The sequence below is a fragment of the Aethina tumida genome, chromosome 4, assembly GCF_024364675.1.
Source record: "Aethina tumida isolate Nest 87 chromosome 4, icAetTumi1.1, whole genome shotgun sequence".
In the NCBI taxonomy this organism is placed as follows: Eukaryota; Metazoa; Arthropoda; class Insecta; order Coleoptera; family Nitidulidae; genus Aethina; species Aethina tumida.
The window spans coordinates 1344523-1369521 of record NC_065438.1 but is presented as its reverse complement, the minus strand read 5'-3'; the positions used below and the strand labels follow the sequence as shown (position 1 = coordinate 1369521).

Sequence of the window (24999 nt, the reverse complement as noted above, 5' to 3'; positions counted from 1 at the left end):
TTAAAATTATTTGTTTAAAATACAGAGATTTAATTTAAATTATAACTAAAAATGTTGAAAAAAATAAAATAATCTGAGTAATTTTTGTTTCAAATCTTGATCTGTTTATTTTAAGAATATAATATTTTTGCTACTTTGAACAGTAACATAAATTAGCTAACTTTTGAGTATTTTTAAACTAAATTCATCTGAGCATTTTTTGTTTAAAATCTGTGGTCTTGCAGCATCTGTCTATTTGTTTAATTTTTAATGTTTATGTTACATTTGAACAGTAACACTGTAAATTAAAAGTGTCAATGTCAACACTTTGTTGTTAAAATATTATTATTTTTCTCTTTTTAAAGAAACTCAAGGTTATATGCAAAAACATGGAACAAAATTGATATTTTTCTTACTCATAGTTTCTTGTTTTCAAGTGTTTTATTTAATAAACAACAAAAGTAATATTCTCGGTCTAAAAATATCGGTTATTAATTATAAGAGTATTCATGTATACAAAAAAATTAAAAACAAACTGAATTAACATGATTAAGTCATCAAAGAAAAATTATGTGATTTATATCCTGAGCTTGTTCTAAAAATATTATGCAACCAGGCTATAAATTAATCTTCTCCTCGTAACACCGTGACTTCTGAAGCAAATCAAGTCAGTTTCGTTTTATTCATGAGAGGAGCAAGCTGCCAATTTATATTATTGCCATTTTTTTTATTGTATTGTACATTATTATGCAGAATTGGCACCATTACTCAAAGTTGATACGCTCTCGACTAATTGAGTACGAAAACCAATTATTCACTCAAGTTTTATGTGTCTGGAGTCATTTTTATTCTTGCACAAGCAATTTATTTTCGCTTGGCGCGTGTGCAACCTTGATCAATATTAATTTGCACATTTAAACGGTACACCGATCCAAGATAAACAACCTGTGAGTGAGTATGCGTGAGGTGTTTCCTTAAACAAGTTTGCACTCAGCAAATCCTACCTATGAACATTTAAAGGACAAAAAGAAACAGACATTAAGGTCTCAATTACTCTGTTTTCACTTCATTGTCCTTTTACAGGGGTTCGAGCAGCACCGTTGTGGGACAGCAACAAGCAGGAGTTCGTGGGCATGCTGACGATCACCGACTTCATCAAGATCCTGCGGATGTACTACAAGTCACCCAGTGTGGCCATGGAGGAGCTGGAGGAGCACAAGCTCGACGCCTGGCGACAAGTGCTGAAGGACAAGAAGCCCTTGGTCAACATCAGTCCAGATGCGTCGCTCTACGACGCCATTAAAACGCTGGTCAACAACAGGATCCACAGATTGCCGGTCATTGATCCGGACACCGGGAATGTCCTCTACATTCTCACCCACAAGCGGATCCTGAGGTTCCTCTTCTTGTATGTAAGTGTCAAAGAATCTTTGTTTTTAAACAGTTAGTTTAACCAACATTGTGATTGTTTTTCAGATAAATGAACTACCAAAACCCAGTTACATGAATAAGACCTTGAGGGAAGTCAAAATAGGCACGTACGATGATATCGAAACAGCCACAGAAGACACTTCAATAATTTTAGCTCTGAAGAAGTTCGTGGAGAGGCGAGTCTCGGCCCTCCCCATCGTGGACCCAGACGGTCGACTTGTTGATATTTATGCCAAATTTGATGTAATAGTAAGTGCCTTAAAACTTATCTAGTTGCTTAAGCATTAACAATTTATATGCTCGTCACAGAATTTAGCTGCGGAGAAGACCTACAATGACCTGGATGTCTCGTTAAAGAAGGCCAACGAGCACAGGAACGAGTGGTTCGAGGGCGTCCACAAGTGCAAGCTGGATGAGACGTTGTTTGCCATCATGGAGAAAATCGTCAGAGCTGAGGTAACATTCAAACCCTTTCACAAATAATTTATGTGGTATTTAATGGTTGTGACTATAGGTGCACAGGCTTGTCGTCGTGGACGACGAGGACAAAGTCATAGGAATCATTTCTTTGTCAGATCTGCTTTTATACTTGGTCTTGAGGCCAAGTGGAGACGACCAATCTCCGGATGGTGTTGCGTCAGTGAGAGCTCAGGTAACCCTCCCCCTTTTTTCCTTACTGAACATAAATCTGATGTATTAAATTTGGTTCAGGACTTGGAACTCCAGAAGAGCCTGTCGGTGTCGGGGAGGACCTCGTCGAACGAAGACATTTCGCAAGCCATTCCCGAGGAGGAGGAGCACGTCGAGGAGGACGCGCAGAAGAACGCGCGCGACGACGACGACGCCAAAGAAGACAAGGACGAGTCCGAGATGAGCATGCCAGACTCGCCGGTGATGCAGAACAACAGTCTGCCCGTCGATAACGCCATGTTCCGTGAGGTCACCGTAACGGGCGGCGATTGATGAGATGGATTTAGTGATGTGGTCCACGAGCAATGTCGAGACGAGTGCGAGCATGATTGTCAATGTAACGAGTCATATATGTAATGTTAAATAAAACCATTTTAGTACAATCCACATCACTAAATCGATGAGTGATTTATCATTTTTTTGGTGATTAAGAACAATGCGGGTTCGTATAAATGTAAACTGAACTAATTTTACTGGATTGTTTCTTAATTTGTTTTATTTTATGGCATTGTTCTAATTTCGTTTGGTCTTTGACACGTTGCGGTCAGTTTTATAGACTCAGGTGAATAATTTGATGTTTTTACAGGTTTTTTTTTAAGAGTGTGATATTGTTTTATTAAACTGATCGCCACCCTAGTAGTTTTTATACCACTCTTGGGGCAATACTTTGTAAATAGTGCAGTACCTAAAGTGTAGTGGTGATAGCTTCCAAGTCTTGCTTATTATAACTAATATTGTATGGTATTCTATTAAAAGTTAATAAATATTTAGTACTTATGCCACTTGATAATAGCGTTTGTTAAAATTTGTAAGTCTAGTCATAACTATTCTTGTCTTTAAACGAATCGATGCATGCATGTTGCCTGCTGCGAATATACAATGCAATACATGCTGTTCTAAAACCCAAATCCCTAAAATCGATATTTTTATACGGTAGTGCTTTCCTTATTCTAAAGTTAAGCTGTTGAAAGTGTAAAATATGTAAATAGCGAGGAAGGAGAAATGTTACGGTGCCATAAAGTTGTTTTTTAATTGTGTAATGTCCTGAAGAAGGTAAAAACGGACATTGAGATAAGTTTTGTACTTAATAAATTATACCAAAGACTGCTTCTGAATAATATGACACTTTGCAAGAAACAATTCAGTTAATAATTATTAACTCAAGATGTGCTTTATTTATTTATATGTATATTTACTCTTGAAAGTCATGTATTATATATTATTAAACATGCTGCAACTGGATAAATAATAGTTAAACAAAAACCCTTTCAATGAATATTTAGTGAGTGTTTGTATTGATCAGGAATGACCTATGATTTGACTAAATTTAAATCTACATTACCGAAAAATTTCGATACTGAAAGTAATGAATACAAAATTCTGACAAACACAACAATATTAATAACGATTTGCCTTATACAAAATCAGATGTTGTATTTGATATTTTCAATTGTATTTATTGTTCAAGCATAATATTTTTAGTTTTTTAAGCAAACACTTCAGGGTTCACTTTAATTATTTGTAAATAAGAATAGCTGACAATATAAAAATACAGAATAAAAAAAGCAAGAACTCCAATCAGGTGTATTATATGTGAGATAAGTATGAAAATGCACAGTTTATAAAGTTTTATATAAGTAATGAATACAATATGTAAATAATCTTAGATAACGTTTATTATTGAACCAGTTGGAATTCAAAAATTGGTATTTATAAGAGTTATTAAATTAGTGTTAAGATGTACAACGATGTAGTTTCATAGTTGTAAGGCATTGAGGCCTAGCGTGAGTTTAAATTAATACCTATTACATATTTAAGTAAAAAATAGTAGGTCAATTCATGTAGTTTTTTTAGCCCACACCCTTTCCTTCGATTAAACCACTAAAGGTCTATTTCTGGTACTGTTATAGGAATCAAATCAATCAACATTATAATATTTGTGTTAATTAGTGTACATTTACTCCCCTTTATTTTGGTCATGGCAGTGCAAATTGGAAGTAGAAAAACTAAAAAAAAGCTACTAAATTATTTCAGTAAAGTTTAAAACGTTCAAGCTTACGTCGCGTATTAATTGTGTTATCCTAAGTCATCCTCACCTTTGTAAAGCAACTAGGGCTCCATCAGCGGTGACAAAAGGTGGGTTGCTTCATACCCCTAACATTCCCTTGTTAATTTATCTTCATTTTTTCAGATAAGTATTAAAATATTATCATTGTTTAAGGTACGTGTTAATTACTTACCTTCTTTAATTAAATAGTTGGGGATTAATAAAATTAAGCAAGATAATTAAGTCATAAGTTTTATTTACTGAAATAAAATTGTTACAATATATCTTTACATAACTAACAAAAAGGTAAAAAGCAATAATAAAGATAAATAAGTAAACAAAAATCTGTAAATTAAGGACACATTGAAATACATCCAGTAATATTGAAATTAATATAAAGGATATCCACTGATACTATTACAATTTACTAACAGCATGGAGATTATACATCTATAAATTCAATAGAATTTAGTAGAGAGATGGTAACTATAATCTAATATAATTTAAACTTAAAAAAACTATAACTAGTTATAATAGCAAGTAAAAACTGGCATTTAATGGCAAGTTTATCTCTTTAATAAATGTTTCTGATAGTTAACAAGTTAAGTACACAAGGTTAACTTAAAGTACGATTGTTTTGAATAGAGTGGATTAACCGAGGGTGCACGCACCCCAAGAGCTTGTTTTACAAACCAGAAATGCACCTGATTAACATTAATAGGATACATTAAGCTTGTAAAACCTGTCCTAATATTGTATAAGCAATATAAAAACTTATATTGGTTATTTAGGAAGATTTACATCTATTGGCAAATAATGAAATTTTATATTCAGCTTCTACACTGTGAATGGGTAAAAGATTAAGCTCTTCAAACGACGCTGAATACGAACTTTCAATTTTGACTATTCATAAATCGCCTTGTAAAATGTATAAAAGTTATTTTTTTTGGAAAGAAAACTAAAAAGCAGGTACAAACATGTAAAACTTTGTAAGTTGACAAATATTGCAAGGTCCCCGTTATTCCCGAACCGTTATGCTACAAAAATAGCAATTTTTCTACAATACCAAATAATTATATACACTTTAGATTTACCTTTTAGAAGCACATTCAATGTCGGTTACATCAATGGGATGTCTTAGGCAGCCGGCGATTCAGAAACTCACCCTCGCATGGTTCGGGGGGTAGTTTGGGAATCACCGGGCGGCGATTCAGTAAAGTTACAATGGGTATTCCTAGTTTTAATGCCCCTTAAGTAATGAATACCGGTGAATAACGTTACGTGACTGTGGACAGGTTCTATTGCATCATTTGAAACAATACAAGAATAGCTGCAAATTAATACAATCAATCGGAAAGGTGGTGATTTGCAACTTTACTGACTTTACTATGGGAAAAAAGCTATTTTCTTTGAGCGGACGGTGTATAAGAGAGGTGCAAGAGAACACCAAAAAACTATTTTCATATAATTCATGTCGTTCCTTCAGGTAACTCACTTTTCAGTCCATCCGTTGCTTTATTCAAGGCAGTAGTTGATATGAAACTATATAAAGATCAGATATGAAAAATGGCACGATATTTTTTTATATAATTTGTACAAAATTAAAAAACAATAAACAATAAAATAAAACATCTTTAAAATATATGATATTTGTTGTTGTTGTTGTTGTTGCACATCAAGTTTAAAACTGCTCAATCTGATTTGGAAAATTTAAGTTTATTCAAAAAGAACTTTATACGTCGTTAATTAATTAACTAATTAATTAATTAATTAATTAATTAATTAATAAAAGTTGATTGATTGAGAAGATTTTACAAACTTTTGAATTTCTTTATATACATAAAATAAATATATTTATATATATTTTTAGGTAACTTTTTGACAGGTAAATTTACAATACTAGTAAAATATATTATTTTTAAACAATGTAAATAAAATATCTCCTTTTAAATATATACAGTGCCTTGACTAGTTATATCGCATATATTAGTAATTTCCACACTTGATGTGTAGTGGTAACATTGAAAAAATATTAAAAGCTTAATGTATAACTTTAACCTTAACTACATATTATCACGTAAAATTGTAACTTAAGTTTCTGCACGTTTTTCGAGTATTATCTTCAGGCTTTTACCAACAAGAAATATTTGACAATATTTGCCATAATTTCCTTCAACATTTTATAAACATCTAAATATCACACAAAAGAAAACTTGTGGATATTGTGCTATTTTATCTTATAATCTAGAAAGTTGTGCTAAATAGCTTTTTTACTTAATATACAAAAACAAAGTTAGACTTGCCTTTGATTACTCTTTGTGTTAAATAATTGAAGGCAAACCTCTAAAAAATATACTCACATTTAAGTAGACATACGAGAAGATGTGAAGACACTTATTTATACTACTCAAGAAATTGTAGTAATTAACATATAGACTGAAGAGAAGGCATACAATTCTTAACAACTAGAAGTCATCCATTTTCACATTTTAATCATGCACAAACAAATTGACAACAATTAAAATTTAAACATGAAAATCTCAAGTAATTTGATTGTACGATTCTAAAGTTAGAAAATGACGACTTTATTTATAGGTCCAAACGATAAGGTTACACATATAGTTAAAAGTGGTGCGATCATCTAAACTGTGCGACATCAAAATTATCAACTTCACCAAGAAGTCAAATAATACGGGTTGAAAGTAGCCGAATATTTTAGAGACGCTTGCTTTCATTTCATTTAATATAAATGAAATATTGGCTAATTTTACTTAGTTCCATTAATCTTAGACAAGATTTCATATAAATGTTCAAGATTCTGGTGTAAATGCCTCAATTAATTGGTTTGTTTTATAACGGCAAAGCTGGAAAGTTTGATTATAGTACAAGAATCTTGTTTGTTACAAATTAAAGTAATTTTTAGGCCGCTTAACATTTGGAATGTTTAAACCCTTACTGATGTGGCCCCCCCAAGTAAAACCAGTTAAAACACGTGATTGATTCAAGGGGTGGCCCATCACTGGTATATAAATCGACTTTAGAAAATATATTTACCCATCAAAATCTAATCTAGATAACTCATAGAGATATATTGCACTAAATGATTTCAAGAGAGCTGTTCTAGCATTATTATTATGTTTTACCTTTTTTGCTAGGTACCCAACCGAATTGCCTTGTTAAACAAAAATAAAAACTTAGCTGTACCTATATAAAATTCCTCAAAAAATAAACTAAAATCATTCGACTACTTTTTTTTACATAGAAAACAAGAAAAATTTAAGGATAAAATGTACCTACAAACTATTAACAAATCACATAGAATAATTTATCACGTTTTTAGGGCAAATAGTAACAATTTGTTGTTTAGAAAGGTAAACTTGCTACGAACATCTTCTCGATCAAGGGTGGGGCGGGCACCAGGTCCTCCAGCTTCAGATAGAATATTCTCTGCAGCCCTTGGACGCTCAGAGATCGCAGTTCTGGTAACTTTCCGAGTAATCGGCTGAAATAGTGGGCCTTGCGTTGTGCCTCAGCGTTGTACGTCACGTGGTCTCTGAGCGACGATATTATCTTCATCTGCAACTGCTCCACCCGGTGCGGCTCCTTGAGACCGTGGCGTTCTGGAACAAATGGTCAGAAAATTATTGGCGATGTTGTTGCACGTGTTTTATTAAGAAGTATTTCCATATTTACGTTAATAATTATAATTATACTATACATATAAATTTTCAGACAATAATATTTCACTTTTTAAGATTTAACACAAACCGTAATATCATATTTTAATAGGTATAAGCTGACCAAATTTAGAACTCGACAAATTTATTACTAGTCACATCTGGCAATAAATTCCCTGTTTGGCTTGAGAATATATTAATGACACAATAAAATGATTCAAGCTAAATAACTATTTTATTATGAAAAAGTGTGTTTGAGTATTGCATACAAGGAATCATATAACAAGATTACCACCTGTTAAGAAATAATCCTTGTAATGGCCAATTTTTACTGTTGATTTACTGCCAAGGATATTTTAATCGGAGGAATGGCCAAAGAAGAATTAGAAACAGCAACACTTTTAGCACATGTCCAACAATAAAGCAGTTTTTCGATTCTCCCAGCCAAGTTATCGGTTAAATCTGTCGGAACAGCCACAGATATGGATCAGTTGAGGAAATTGCCACCTGCTGTAATCCTTGAAACGGGCAAATATTTTTAAAATGCCCCGATACAAATTCGCTTTATAAATAATTTATCGTTGCGGATAATTTATTCTCGGCCAGGCAATTTCCCCGTGCCAACGTATTATTTCAACTTCAGAAATGAGCCGGATTTTTTCTCGCTCTATCACATAACCGGCGTGAATTTAATTTATGTGGAAATTATTGTGGAGTCATGGTCTTTGTGGATGAATAAATTATTTGTCGGACGGCCGAGAGTATTAAATGAAAATCATGCATTTCATGCGTTAACGTTGGGTCTTGGTGCCATATCGTGATCCAATTTGAAACTCGATTAATTCTCAAATATCATCGGGTTTCAATCAACTTTGACAAGCAGCAACAAGTGAATTATTTATGACCCCTCCTGTGGTAATTGCGTCCAGGCTAACTAAACTATTATTTAGTAAGTGGTTTTCCGTTTATTTCAACATGGAAATTAATAATCTACAACGTCGAGTTGGTCTTACATGTTCAGACCCTGTCGAACACTTACTTCAGCACTCACAACAATTTAAGTTGTGTAAGTGATTTAAAAATGTTTAGTAATAACTAATAACTTTCAGTTCAGTGTTCTTATATTATTTTATTAAAAATTCCACTCAAAAAATGTTTTTAAATATTTTAATATATTTCTTGATAGCACATTTTGGTTCTTCACTGTATACTTTAATGTAGTTATTTATTTTTCCAGTTATTAATTACAATACCTTAAGATTAATTTATCCAAAAAGTGTAAAAAATGGTGAAGGAACTATTAATAAAAATTTCAATAACATATTTTAGACTAATACATATTGCTTCTATGGGTTCCAAGTACTGGATTCATAAGAAATAAGAGAACATTCAATAATTTATAAATTAAAATTTGAAAAAATATTACTATTTTTGAAAAATATGGTACTTCTTGAAAGTAAATTATGATTCTTTGTTGAGTATTTTATGTCATTTTATGTAGATATCAATCTTTCCAGTTATAATGTAAAGTACCTTAAGATTATTTTATGTGAGAGGTGTAAAAAATGGTCTTGACTTTAGAAATGAAGGAATTATTAACAAAATTATCAATAATATATTTTAAACTAATACAGATTGCTTCTATGGGTTCCAAGTACCGAATTCATAAGAAATAAGAGAACATTTAATAATTTCTAAATTAAAATTTAAGAAAACTTTAGTATTTTTGAAGAATATGGTACTTCTTGAAAGTAAATTATGGTTCTTTGTTGTATATTTTATGTCATTTTATATAGTTATCAATCTTTCCAGTTATAATGTGAAGTACCTTAAGATTATTTTATCTGAGAGGTGTAAAAAATGGTCTTGACTTTAGAAACGAAGGAACTATGAATAAAAATTTCATTAATATATTTTAAACTAATACAGATTGCTTCTATGGGTTCCAAGTACCGGATTTATAAGAAATTAGAGAACGCTGAACATATTGAGACCCTGATAAACACATACTCCAGCACACACAACAATTTAAGTTGTCCAAGTGATTTAAAAATATCTAGTAATAAGTAATAACTTCCAGTTTAGTGTTCTTATATTATTTTATTATGGCACGTTGTAAACATGTCTTAAATTCCACTCAAAGAATATTCCACGAATGTACTGGGCATGCAAAAAATAAATTCACTTGAGAATTAATTACTTATATTAATTTACAACAAACGCAAGGTCGTTGTTAACGATTTATATTCAAGTCCCAGTTTCAGATTTAATGTAAAAATGGCAACCCACATTGTATTAGTTTTTGGGTCAAATTGACCAGTGTAGGCATTATTACCCAGTTTTCTAAAAAAAATCTAATAAACACAGGAAACGTTAATCAATAACACCAATAATAGCCGTATCTAAGATTACTTATTAAGTTTCACCTTTATCCACTTGTCCAGCGATCGTCCTTCTCTTCGCTTCCAATCAGTCATTGGGCAACAGAAGTTTTCGAAACCAGAATTAGAATATGAATGTGATGGATCAGATTTCGTCGGCGATATCAAATTACATATTGATTTAATAGCGTGAAAACTATTTTTAACGGTAGTTTTTTAAGACCCAACTTAATTATATAATGAGGCAAAAGGATTAGTTCCAATATAGTCATCAAAAGAAGTGATTAATTAACTCACCAGTAATCAGGGTGAGGGCACAAAGACAAGCGAAGGCAGAGATGTCGATCTCCATAGAGTGTAATCCCGTGCAGAACTCCATGATGCAATGCAGCCAATCCCCAAAAGACCTCTGGCACTGCTGAATATCTAACACAACCCCGTTGCAGAACGTCAACTTGGTGTCGTTCGGGTGCGTCCTGTATGCGAGCCTCAGCACGAACAACTCCAAAGACGCAGACTGGAAAAGAAGCTCCCGGTCCTCCGGACAAATCTCCTGGAACCCGGGTATTTTGTCCGCAAAGTTCTTGATGACATCCACCGAGGTGGTGAGGAGTGTGTAAAACTGCTGGATCTTTTCAGCTTCGGAAATGACGGGCTCAATAGGACTGGGCTCCAAGTACTGGGAGTAATCTAAGTTAGCGAGATCAGGGGTTGTGTCCACGTGGGCTCGGACCAAAGCAGTTATGAGAGAAACCGGTGGGCTCGGCGGCGATTCCTGGGGCGACTTGGGCTTGGATGGCAGCCGCCCCCGCCGACCTTTCAACGAATCCGTCCGTACCACTTCCTTAACCATACCGACGGCCAGGCATTTCTGAAACCGGCAAAACTGGCACCTGTTCCTTCGCCTCTTGTCAACGGGGCAGGCCTTGTCCGCCAAACAGACGTACTTCGAGCCTTTCTGCACGGTCCTCTTGAAGAACCCTTTGCAGCCTTCGCAAGTTCTTACTCCGTAGTGCTGGCAGGCTGCGGTGTCGCCGCAGACAGCGCACAGTTGCGATGGGGATGGTGGAGTGGGACCTTTGGAAGAAGTGGGCTGGTCGACTGAGCCTCCCGGTGAACTGGCCGCTGAAGAACAGGCTGAAGCTGATGGTGGAGGTCCGGCGAGTCTCAGCTTCGGGCTCTCGCTACTGCTGGTGGACTCTGATCGTTGCAGCGGTAAAGAAGCCCGCCTCTGTCTGGGACTTAAAGCGGTGCTGACGTGAAGCTCTGACGTGGTGGATTGATAGGAAGGCAAAGAGTACGGCTCTTGTGACATTAAGCTTTCGAAGCTGGGGCTGCAAGTCTGAGGGGGTGGGTAATACGGGCTTGCGGGTGGGTACTGAAGCTGTTGATAGTCATAGTGATGCGGGGCGGCGACGTGATGGGGGTGATGGTAGGACACGTTGTAGCACTCTTCGTCCATCTTGAAGGAAGAGGTGGCCGTGGAGCTGGGGGTCTGATAGCGGACCGAGTAGGTCTCTTGGAAACTGGGCAGTGGCGCAGGGGAGGAGGGTTGAGAGTGAAGGGCGACGTCTGGGAAGGGATCGAGATCTTCAGGGGGTAATACTCCGCTGGGGTCGTCCGAAAACGGTGCATTCAGCAGATCCGCGAAACTGCTCGAGCCAAACGAGGTCTGGAACAGAAGGAAACCAAATTTGTAAACCAACTTCATTCAATTAAAAAATAATTAAGACAATAAATGTGCATAATTAACCCTACAATTGGAATGCAACTATATTAAAATTCATAACTGCATGTTAAAGTAATAATTCTGTTTTACATAATTAAATTATGTATACCGTTAGTCTTTTTTATTGTGTTAAATAAATTAGTTCAGTAATTACTTTACTCAAATTAAATTAAGTCTATTAAAAGGCTTAGATTTTCGCAATGTTAGTCATCTGATAAATTTAGAAAAGACAGTGCAACAAATGGTTTTAATTATATGCCATAATCTGCACATGTGGAAAATGTATCCACTCATACGATTTTAGTTTAATTTTATACTTTGGAAAGTTTCGTTTGAAAGTATATAATAAAATTTATTATTGTCAATAACACCAATAAAATTAATACTTTTGTAGAAGTTTATTGCCTTGAAGAGGTCTTCTATATATTTCCAGTAATTATCTTAAGATTGTTTCATCTAACAGGTGTAAAAATTCTTTTTAAATATTTTAATATAGTTACTGTCTTTCTTGACAGCAAAATTTGGTTCTTTACTGTATATTTTAATGTAGTTATTTATTTTTCCAGTTATTAAATACGGTACCTTAAGACTAATATATACAAAAGGTGTAAAAAATGGTGTTGACTTTAAAAACGAAGGAACTATTAATAAAACTATCAATAATATATTTTAAACTAATACAGATTGCTTCTATGGGTTCCAAGTACTGGATTCATAAGAAATAAGAGAACATTCAATAATTTCTAAATTAAAATTCAAGAAAATTTTACTATTTTTGAAGAATATGGTACTTCTTGAAAGTAAATTATGGTTCTTTGTTGAATATTTTATGTCATTTTATATAGTTATCAATCTTTCCATTTATAATGTGAAGTACCTCAAGATTATTTTATCTGAGAGGTGTAGAAAATGGTCTTGACTTTAGAAACGAAGGAACTATTAATAAAAATATCAATAATATATTTTAAACTAATACAGATTCCTCTTATGGGTTCCAAGTACCGGATTCATAAGAAATAAGAGAACATTTAATAATTTCTAAATTAAAATTTAAGAAAACTTTACTATCTTTGAAGAATATGGTATTTCTTGAAAGTAGATTATGGTTCTTTATTGAATATTTTATGTCATTTTATATAGTTATCAATATTTCCATTTATAATGTGAAGTACCTTAAGATTATTTTATCTGAGAGGTGTAAAAAATGGTCTTGACTTTAGAAACGAAGGAACTATTAATAAAAATTTCAATAATATATTTTAAACTAATACAGATTGTTTCTACGGGTTCCAAGTACCGGATTCATAAGGAAATTTAAAAAAAAAAAAACAAACAAATTACTGGTACTGAAGGAATCTAAGAAACTTAGAGGCTTTTAAAGGAGATCAAAAAACATTAAGAAAACTCGAAAATCAAATTTTGAGAAAAGTACCATTTTTGAAGATGTCTTGGGAATAAGTTTTGGTTCATATTTTAATACAAATGATTTAATGTGGTGTATTGTTGAAATTAGAGGTGTAGAAGTGTTTGTTTAATGATAAAAATACTCACAGCTTTTTCAAGCTACCACATAAAACCGTGGAACCATATCAGCCGCGAAACGAATCGACAACAAAAGGGGATCGAATGTTGATGTAAAACCCGAAAATAATTGGCCATCTAGCCATAAATAGGGCCTCACAGCTCATTATATTTAGTCCTATCGACAGATCACCGTCGTGCTAATAATAAAGTGAATGACTTGTCCGAGTCTCACAACTCACATCTCACCGACAGGTGATCGATTCCGCACACACACACTCACACACACACACAGTGGTACGAGTGGTACACAGTCCTGCTATCTGGTTTGCGTTCTTTGGCCTGCACGCCGCGTACACAACTACTGCTGACTTGCCGTGCGTTGTTCCACATCAGTCGGCATTGTTTCCAAAGAGACAGGGGAACACGACCGCGCTAGAGGCGTGGCCATCACCACCAATGTCCCATTGGTAGACCGCCTCGCCTGCGTCGTCGTCTCTATTAGGACGTCGCGACGTCTAACATGGCCGAAATACGCCATAGTGGTGGAAATTCGGTGGCTTCGCGCCGATGGGAAAAGCCGGCCGCAGACGCCGGCCAGCGACGTGACGGGTCGTCGCTTGGTTTGGACGGTGCTGCTGCGGCTTTCCATGGCTTTTTCAATAGCCAAAACCGGGGCACGTCGGTCGGGTTTGCTGATGCCCATTATTAGCAAGTCATGCCATCTTTAGGTCATAGTTAGATGAGCAGCACTTCTTGCTTTTTTGGTAATGGTGTTGAAGAAGGTGAATTTTGACCCAATTTTTTTTCAACTAGACAAGTTAGGCAATTTACAATGCACCAGTCAAACTAAGATTCACCTACATTAATGTAGTATAATGATACAAGGGCAACTGTGAAGTTCCAAATTGGAAAACAATACAACAAATGGAGGCAATTAAAGGACTTAGCTAAGACATAATCTGAAGTAAATCGACTCAAAAAAAGTACCAGGCTTGTAATGATGAAGGAAAATAAGGAAAAATAAGATTAATTTACTGTCCACAACATTTTGGCCCATCTAGACAAATTAGGCAGCTTATAATGCACCAATCAAACTAAGATTCACCTTCATTAATGTAGTATAATGAGTGGTACTTTAGAAGGACTTGGAAAAATATAAAGGCAACTATGAAGTTCCAAATTGGAACACAATACAACAAATGAAGGCAATTAAAGGATTTAGTTAAGACATAATCTGAAGTAAATCGACTCAAGAAAAGTACCAGGCTTGTAATGATGAAGGAAAATAAGAATATATAAGTTTAATTTACTGTCCACAACATTTTGGCACAACTAGACAAATTAGGCAGCTTATAATGCACCAATCAAACTAAGATTCACCTTCATTAATGTAGTATAATGTGTGGTACTTTAGAAGGACATGAAAAAATACAAGGGCAACTAAGAAGTACCAGATTGGAAAACAATCCAACAAATGGTAATTAAAAGACTTAGTTAAGATACAATCTGAAGTAAATCGACTCAAGAAAAGTACCAGGCTTGTAATGATGAAGGAAAATAAGTTTAATTTACTGTCTACAGCAGTAAGAATAGTAATTGGTGCCTTTCGACACTCTAAGTTAGGCTTGGTGGATAGGTTAAACCAAATCAGTAAAGCCACACAAGTGTTATTTGCATTCCGGCTTGTCTTAAGGTCTGTGCAGCCACCTGTTGGAGGTTGCCTCACATCCAAATCGCATCGCCGGGTGACAACCGTGACGCAATGGAGCCGCATTCGCCACCTTCGTCCACAATTAATGCGAATATGAGCCGTGCGAGTGCCAAGCGCGCCACTAACGAGCCCCATCGTTCACTTTCACGACTCACTTTCGAGGTTCGTAGCCGCGTTGCGCCATTTACCGCTAATTCCACCTCATCATCATCTGTCCGCGGACGGATGGGAAAAAATATGCATGCAACAGTACCGACGGGGATTTTGATTGATTGGACGGTTTTTTAGGGGACTGTGGCTATTCATCAAAGTCGTCTGACAATTCGGTGGGTTTTTTGTGGTAAATCGTGGGTAATTAACATAAGAGACGTGGTTTGCACACCGGAAACCTATTCGTTGGGTAAGAGGTCCGTTATTTAATTTGAAAGGATTTGGGCAGTACCGTACATGCACCCCGGGCACTTTATTATCCTACTCAATTTGGTAGTAAGTAATTGATGATTGGAAGGGATAATCTGTCTACCTCAGGACCCTGAGGCTCTAATAAATAAATAAATAAATAAAAGGTCACGGCGAATCAGCCACAATTCCTCTGTCATTTTAATTTTGAAGATATTTTTAATAACCTTCATTCATATCATTGGATAAAAATAATTGCTATAATTACCCATCTTTTGCTTCCTCTTAGCTGCAGTGTATGAATGACAAGAACGTTGAGCACGACAACCCATCACGTCTTTGTTCTTCGGTCCAGACCCAGCCTGAGTCTATTCAATAACTTTTGCGAAATTATTTTCGTTGTGCAGAATTCCTTCCTTGTGCTTGATGGCCTTCGCCAACGTAAAACGTAAGGTGATCGCCTGATTAACCTCTAGTCGCATAATAATCGTAATTAAAGCGGAATAATAGGTCTAGAGGTGTTTGCATGTGGTTGAGATAGGGAAAATGGGCGGTACACTTTGAAACGCATATGTGTGATGGTTACGCCTTTTATTCACAGGCCAAACAAACGCCACAATCATGTAAATTAGATGAAATTTATCAGACCACATTTATTCTTCTAAGCACTAATAAAGATAATGTTTAATGCATTGTGTTCACGTGTGAAGCGGTAATGAGAATCAGCTTCTCCTTTAATTCTTTCTGGCATTAAATCAGTGACCATTTGCTACAATTTAATTAAAGGCTAACAAAGAGTGTCTATGAATATTTAAAACGGTGATGATGTGACAATAAATACAATTGAACCTCCACATTAACAAACTGAACACTATATTTTGAAATTGGTGATTATGTTATGATTAATTACGATGATTCTCTTCCTAAAAATATTTTAAAAGTCATACAATTGCAACTTTCTGAAGTAATACCTTCATCTTATAAAATTAAAAACTATTTTTTGAAATTGGTGATTATGTTATGATTAAATACGACGATTCTCTTCCTAAAAATAGTTACCATAAGGTTGCTGAATATTTTAAAAGTCATACAATTGGCAACTTTCTGAAGTAATACCTTCATCTTATCAAATTAAATACTATTTTTTGAAACTGGTGATTATGTTATGATTAATTACGACGATTCTCTTCCTAAAAATAGTTGCCATAAGGTTGCTGAATATTTTAAAAGTCATACAATTGGCAACTTTCTGAAGTAATACCTTCATCTTATCAAATTAAATACTATTTTTTGAAACTGGTGATTATGTTATGATTAATTACGACGATTCTCTTCCTAAAAATAGTTGCCATAAGGTTGCTGAATATTTTAAAAGTCATACAATTGGCAACTTTCTGAAGTAATACCTTCATCTTATCAAATTAAATACTATTTTTTGAAACTGGTGATTATGTTATGATTAATTACGATGATTCTCTTCCTAAAAATAGTTGCCATAAGGTTGCTGAATATTTTAAAAGTCATACAATTGGCAACTTTCTGAAGTAATACCTTCATCTTATCAAATTAAAAACTATTTTTTGAAATTGGTGATTATTTTATGATTAATTCTTACTACGTCACTTTAATTTGGGATACTATTAATGAAGACAAACATCTATACATCAGATTCTTATAATTTCCAACATAAGACCATGAACCATCACTTTGATTTGCTCCGGTACTAATGCCTTCTAAACAAAGCCATTAATATGGTATGCAACTGCTTCTCAAAAGGACAACAGCCATTAATCCCAACTTTTACAAACTGATACCAAATAAGTCAATATCACGTCCATATTCAAATAGTCACCCGGGACTGTCAATCACAGCAATTGTAGTCTTTTTTAAATCCGATCTCGATATGGATTATCTGCCATTAAAGCAATAACTACGTCTGTAATGTCCCGCCATATATCATTTCAAACGGTATGCTAGGCCGGGATTTATGCCGGAGAAAGTTCCCGAGCACTGTTTGTGTGTATAAAATATTTAGATATATCGCCGCATAAATTCAGTTTGCATATTCAGCAGTTAATAGAGACAGAACCGCAATGGTAATATATTAGCTGGAATATCTTCTGTGTACGGAGTGCGAAGGTGGATGCAATTGAAGACCCAGCCACAAATCATCATCTAATATATTTCCGATTATATCACAAGAACGTGTTTGGCATTAGTGAACTTGAAGGTGACTAATTTGGTCTTGAAAAACCAGATCAATCAATAACCAGTAAGGGAACTGAAGGAGGAAGAGAAACTGGCACTACATCTAACTAATTTGATAGAAACCATACGATTCCTTCCATAAAAGGAAAAATATTACTCAAGTCGTTTTTTCTGCGTCAGTGATTAAGCTAATCCATCAATTAGTAATAATGTTGCTGTTTGTTACTTAACGTATTACATAACAGAAGTCAAGCCGTCATTGTTGGGAGTCCATCACCAATTTTATAATAATCCAATGTATGATTAGTATTCAAATAAACCGTTAATGAGTGCTGTTATAAAGATTAAATTGGTGCTTATGATCGGCGTAATCCTCTCCACTCTTTGTCCGCAAGTCGGCAAAATAAATGACCAGTTAATTATAATCACCGGTATCGATGCCATTGAAGAGGAGGCATCCAACGAAAAAATTGAAAATCATGTTTAGATCGCACGCAGCGCAAAGACAGTGAGTGCATCTGAGACACGCACAAAGAATTCGAAGGCTGAACCACATACCTCGTGCATTTGTGTAGTCAATGTCTCGATTTCAGATCGCTATGAAACGAGAACGGTTCATTTCAGACTGTAATTCTTGGTTGCACAGCAGTTTGACACGTGGTACGAGCTCGTTAAATTGAACCGGCTCTAAAAATATTCCAGCGGTCCATTATTTATTGCCGCGGTTACTAATATTCAATAGAATGCGATGTTAATTAAAGGTAGAGCGGCTCTGGGCGGAGCGTGGATTGCTACTACACAAATCAAATGCTAAATTAAATTGCTGGTACAACATTTATAGATAATTGTGACTGGGGTGACCGAAATTAATGTTTCAATCTTGAATCTAATCTTTCTATAAAATGTTCTTCAGTGCATTCCATGGAAACTAATATTTCTTCTTCATTTCACCTTTCTTTGGGCCAGATTCATTTTGGAAATGAGCAAATCAGTGATGGTTCATGAACATATTTATTTTCATCAATAGTATCCCAAATTAAAATAACTTGGTAAGAACTAAGTAACTGACTTTATTTGTGTGACTTCATAAGGTACTCTTATCAAAGTTGATTGTTGTCCTTTAGAGAAGCACTTGCCGACCACATTAATGACTTTGTTTATGAGATATTAGTACTGGAGCAAAACAAAGTGATGGACTTATGTTAAAAATTATAAGAATTTGATGTGAAGATGTTCATCTTCATCAACAGTATCCTAAATTAAAATGACTTGGTAAGAATTATGTAACTGTCTATATTTGTGTGACTCCATAAGGTACTTTTATCAAAGTTGATTGTTGTCCTTTTGAGAAACAGGTGTAAACCATATTAATGGCTGTATTTAGAAAGCATTAGTACCGGAGCAAATCAAAATGGTGATTCCCGGTCTGATGTTATAGTATCTCTAATTAAAATGACGTTGTATGAGGCCATAAGGTACTCTTATCAAAGTTGACAAGGTCCATTAAGAACCCGTTGAAATGTGCACCTATATTTTGAAGGTAATAAATTAGGCACATAATAGGAGTATGATTTCCATAACAGTCCCTCAATCGCGATAAAAACGGCAAGTACCGAACCAGTGAATGAGTGGCATCACCATATGTTCGATGATCACAAAGGAAACTATCGCATTACGGTTTTATCTGCCAGTAACATCTATACTCCTATATGCATTGCCAGTCCTGACAGGCGAGTGACTTATGGTGTACGACCGTACCTAATGGGCATGTGTGCGCTGTATTGTTGGCGACTTTTTTTCCAATCCGCCACACACTGACGCCAATCACGGCGACGAAGCCGTCGCTAATTAAAGAATTACCGCAATACTTTTATTGCCCATTTATTATAATCAACGATGCCTCTTCGGCAGAAGCTGCTGACAAGCTTTACGGTCGTCTTAGCTAATTTTAAAACCACACACGTGAATGTAATACAAAACGTACGGGGCACACGGATTAAATCACCGAAGGTGAGGAAAGTCGCCGGTAGTGATCGGCCACGAACAGTATCCGTTTAGTTGCAACAATAAGTTCTCACGGCTTCAAGGCGCCCCGAACATCACCATATTGTTGTGGAGCATTAGCGATTGTCTGTCTGTGTCTGCTACTGTCTTACTCACCGTGTCAATCACTCGCCTTTTTTTTTATCGTATCGCGTACGGTCTCGTTATGGATTATTCGCCGGTGCAACAATAAGTCGGACGTAATTAACCGCCACAAATCATTTCCAAGAGCAGTCCGGTTTCAAGTACGGGAATCTGCGTCTAACATGGTTGGGCTGCGAGTAATGGTTCTCCTTCGTTTAAATTAATATTCGTTTTCCTTGATATTAGAATTTTTTCAATATTGGAAGGTTCAATTTACGTGGAACCTCAGTAATTGTTAATTAACACTGTTTTGACGCTTACTGCAAAAGCTCTTCAATATTTCTTTCTTTTTTAATATTTTTACTTGAAACCCGACTAAAGGGAATGTAAATTTGTTAATAAATACTCTTTTAACAGTTACTGTTTTATTATCAAATAAACTAGAAGAGTTTCAGCCTGTGCCTGGAGCAAAAGCTCACTTGAAGTCAGATGTAAAGGGTAAAGATTTAATTTTCCTTATTTTTACATGGAACCCGAGTAAAGGGAATGCTAATTTGTTAATAAACACTCTCTTAACAGTTATTGTTTTATTATCAAGTAAAGTAGAAGAGTTTTTGCCTGTGTCTGGAGCAAAAGCTCACTAGAAGTCAGATATAAAGGGTAAAAATGTAATTTTCCATGTTTTTACTTGGAACCCGTGTAAAGGGAATGCTAATTTGTTAATAAACACTCTTTTAACAGTTACTGTTTTATTATCAAATAAACTAGAAGAGTTTTAGCCTGTGTCTGGAGCAACAGCTCACTTGAAGTCAGATGTAAAGGGTAAAGATTTAATTTTCCATATTTTTACATGGAACCCGAGTAAAGGGAATGCTAATTTGTTAATAAACACTCTCTTAACAGTTATTGTTTTATTATCAAGTAAAGTAGAAGAGTTTTTGCCTGTGTCTGGAGCAAAAGCTCACTAGAAGTCAGATATAAAGGGTAAAAATGTAATTTTCCATGTTTTTACTTGGAACCCGAGTAAAGGGAATGCTAATTTGTTAATAAACACTCTTTTAACAGTTACTGTTTTATTATCAAATAAACTAGAAGTGTTTCAGCCTGTGTCTGGAGCAAAAGCTCACTTGAAGTCAGATGTAAAGGGTAAAGATTTAATTTTCCATATTTTTACATGGAACCCGAGTAAAGGGAATGCTAATTTGTTAATAAACACTCTCTTAACAGTTATTGTTTTATTATCAAGTAAAGTAGAAGAGTTTTTGCCTGTGTCTGGAGCAAAAGCTCACTAGAAATCAGATATAAAGGGTAAAAATGTAATTTTCCATGTTTTTACTTGGAACCCGAGTAAAGGGATTGCTAATTTGTTAATAAACACTCTCTTAACAGTTATTGTTTTATTATCAAATAAAGTAGAAGAGTTTTTGCCAGTGTCTGGAGCAAAAGCTCACTTGAAGTCAGATGTAAAGGGTAAAGATTTAATTTTCCATATTTTTACTTGGAACCCGAGTAAAGGGAATGTTAATTTGTTCATAAACACTCTCTTAACAGTTATTGTTTTATTATCAAATAAAGTAGAAGAGTTTTTGCCTGTGACTGGAGCAAAAGCTCACTAAAAGTCAGATATAAAATGTAAATATTTAACTTTCCATATTTTTACTTGGAATTCGAGTAAAGGGAATGCTAATTTGTTAATAAATATTCTTATAACAGTTACTGTTTTATTTTCAAATAGACTAGAAGAGTTTTTGCATGTGTCTGGAGTAAAAGCTCACTTGAAGTGACATATAAAGGGTAAATATTATATTTACCATCTTTTTACTTATAAATAAGTACTGTTAATTTGTTATTTTAACCTAATTTAAATAAATGATAGGATAAAAGTTGTTACCTGTGTCTGGAGCAGAAGCATACTTGATTGAGGACTACTGGGGGCGGAAGGCTGCGCGCTCGCCGCCACCAAAGGTGTACTGGACAAATCGCCCTGTACTAATATTGCACCTGCAACAAAAATACCTAATTTAGATTACTCAATCAATCACAATCAATAAATTTATTGCTCCGAGTAAAATGAAGAAACACATCCATCTACCATGCCTAGATCTACGTTCAAACTTGACAATAAGACATTAATCATCGATTCAATTTATTCGCAAAAAATTCTAATACGCTTAAAAACTGAAAGTTATTCTCTCATCACTCAAACGCAGCGTGTTTTATTAATATTTTCGTCTTAAACACTGTGTTAATGTTTCTCAACTTATTATAACCTTTTGGTGTTCTTGGTAATAATTTATTGTGTGCATCTGTTGAAATTATTTTGAGTAATGAGACGCAATTAATCAAGTTTTGTGGCAAATCTGCGGTAATTACGATGAATGAAGCATAAATAAGCACGTTTCTGATATAATTACGGGCTGAATGGCGTTTTGACAAGCGGGAGTCGGATTTGTAAATTAGTTTTTACTACAACTATGGTACAAACCATTCAAATTGGTGGCTATCATTATAAACACTCACATGTCACATTTTTACTCACTTTTATTTTAATGCCTAGAAATAAAATTAAGTATTAATTTATTGTAATTTTTTGCAAAGTGACGTCAGTTTTGCTAGTTTGAATACGTCCTTGGGGTACGTTTCCAAATATTTAGTGTTTTTATTTGTTTGTCATCACATTTTATGTTATAATCCGGAACTGCGACTTATTATTGGTAAATAAAATTTATGTCGATATGTCTCACAACATAAATAATAGAATTATTCAAATTTATTCAAAAAAAACTCTACAGATTATGTGTACGTATGGTATCATTAAGTGTTATGATGAATGTGACGAGAAAATGCATTTTAATCGTGATAATGACCGTTTTTTAAAGAAAGTTAATCCGGGAACACCTATTTCGAGTCGATGGAAAATCAATAAATCGATAGAGTGAAAAACACACCTAAGGTATGTAAATATTCATCAACAGTGATCACACAATGTCTTTGGAATTTTATTTAACATATATTGATAATAATGAGCAACCACGGATTGTCACCATAAAAAATATTAACATATAAATTTCTTTGCATTCTTATGGAAATTTCGAATTTATTATTATTAATTGTTAAATTTTGATGGAGTTTATCGTTCCATTTTTTAATCATGAGTGTCCAAAAGATTTTTTAATGAGATGCTTGGAGAAGATATTTTTATAGCAACAATATATTACCATGTAAAAAGATAAATATATTAATAATGATTGTCAATAGAGGAACAACATTGACACATTTAACAAAACAACCTTATAACCTACATATTTTACAACTAATTAATCTATTAATTGGAAAAATCTTGACACAAATACTAAAATTTTAGCTAAACTAAACCATCAATCACTGAAAAATACCTGAAACACAGCCTTGCATGTTTTCATAAAACCGGATTGAAAAGTAAGAAAATACCTAAATTTAATTATTTTTACACGGTACCGACACTTGACACTTGACACAGTGATCTGCCGATTAAGCACAACACCACCGAAATCCGCCCTTAAATTAACAACCGCCACCCGAGTGGCTGGCGTTTATATAAGTCCGGGGGTAGGCGGGGCCCCGTAGCAAAAACAATTTCCAACGGCAGCGGCAACGGCAATGATGATGTGCCCGTCCCTGGGGTGTCAGAGTCACTGATATTTAGCACCCTTGTAATCAGGACGGGCGCGGGATTATGAGCCGTGACGGGCGCCTTTGTTATGCGCGACTACTGCCTTGATTATGTGGGGCCTTATGCCCACGCTATGTTTATACGGGAAAAACATATTGTCGGGCGATTTTATTACGCTGCCGCTTTATGATTGTGCCGTGATTACCGTTGGGAATCGCGATTGTTTCTCTGATTATGCGACCATATTGTGGATTTTTATTTTTGCATTTTTTAACAACGGTTATAACACTTACATAACTATAACATTTTATTAAATTAATTTAATTTAATTTAATAACACACAACTATGATATATATTTGTTTACCTGTTCACAGTCATTCATGTTCATAATCTATGGTAGAAAAGTAACTACATAAATTTTTATAGGAAAATTATTCATGCTATTACTAAACACATTTTTTTAACGGTTCTGTTCCATTAACTATCTTAATTGTTATTATTATTTTACCATAAACTAATAAATTGTTGTAAATAACTGAAAAACATGAAAATAAAATACGTAAATAGATTTTTATTAGTTTATTTTATAAGCATAATATTGTTTAGATTAAAATATCCATTTTCACAATAATATAAATATTTTATATTTATAATATAACTGAAGAGAAAATTATGAATATTTAAGTATGTATTTGTTAATTATTTTTAATATTTTATTTATGAAATAGAATAAGAAAAACAGACAAAATTAATTTTTCTTCATTGACAATTATAACTAAATGTTTTATTTATTAATTTTATTCAAAATATACATTAAATTAAATTTCTAAAAAGAAAATTATATTTTTTGTGTATTTAGAGAAAATTTGACCAAACAAATTTATGGTGTCATTAACAATTTTATCTGTCATTAATATTTGACCATAAGACAATAAACTTGTAACAATTTGTTATTAAATTATTTATTTATTTATTAATTTTATTCAAAATATGCATTAAATTAAATTACTAAAATGAAAATTTGAATTTGTTTGTGTATTTAGAGAAAATTATTTATCATTTGACTAAACAAATTTATGGTGTCATTAACTATTTTATTTGTCATTAATATTTGACCATAAGACAATAAACTTAATTAATAATATCTAATTATTCATAGGATGCAATATGAATAAAACTGTTTTATTATTTAGAAATTAACATAAAAATATTTTTTTCATAAAATTACAATCTATAAAATGTGTAATATAAATCTTATATTTATTTTATACATATGCATTTGACTTATTAAGGTATTAATAAATACAGTAATTATGAATAAATTAACTGTAGATAATTTAGAAATTTTAAAAGTAATTCATTCGATTTACATTTAATAATTTTTTTTAAAGTAAAAGTAATAAATCTGTATTTATTTATTTGTTTATTTATTTAATTTATGTA

The 24999-nt window shown here is 33.9% G+C and overlaps 2 protein-coding genes across 3 annotated transcripts in view; one reads left to right on the top strand and one right to left on the bottom strand.

Moving 5' to 3' along the window:
• The window catches only part of LOC109600716 (5'-AMP-activated protein kinase subunit gamma-2), a 77441-nt gene extending 73505 nt beyond the window's left edge, over positions 1–3936 (top strand). For both annotated transcript variants that reach the window (XM_020016893.2, XM_049966595.1), the window contains 5 exons: positions 1063–1391; positions 1456–1659; positions 1720–1866; positions 1925–2062; positions 2122–3936. In XM_020016893.2, the coding sequence (XP_019872452.2) occupies positions 1063–1391; positions 1456–1659; positions 1720–1866; positions 1925–2062; positions 2122–2373 (1070 nt within the window). In that variant the 3' untranslated portion in view covers positions 2374–3936. The remainder of the gene's footprint in view (positions 1–1062; positions 1392–1455; positions 1660–1719; positions 1867–1924; positions 2063–2121) is intronic.
• Positions 3937–4386: 450 nt separating this feature from the next.
• The window catches only part of LOC109600712 (probable nuclear hormone receptor HR38), a 64616-nt gene continuing 44003 nt past the window's right edge, over positions 4387–24999 (bottom strand). Inside the window, exons 2-4 of the mRNA XM_020016890.2 lie at positions 21795–21904; positions 10503–11877; positions 4387–7767 (exon numbers count right to left, since the gene is read on the bottom strand). Of these exons, the coding sequence (XP_019872449.1) occupies positions 7511–7767; positions 10503–11877; positions 21795–21904 (1742 nt within the window). The 3' untranslated portion in view covers positions 4387–7510. The remainder of the gene's footprint in view (positions 7768–10502; positions 11878–21794; positions 21905–24999) is intronic.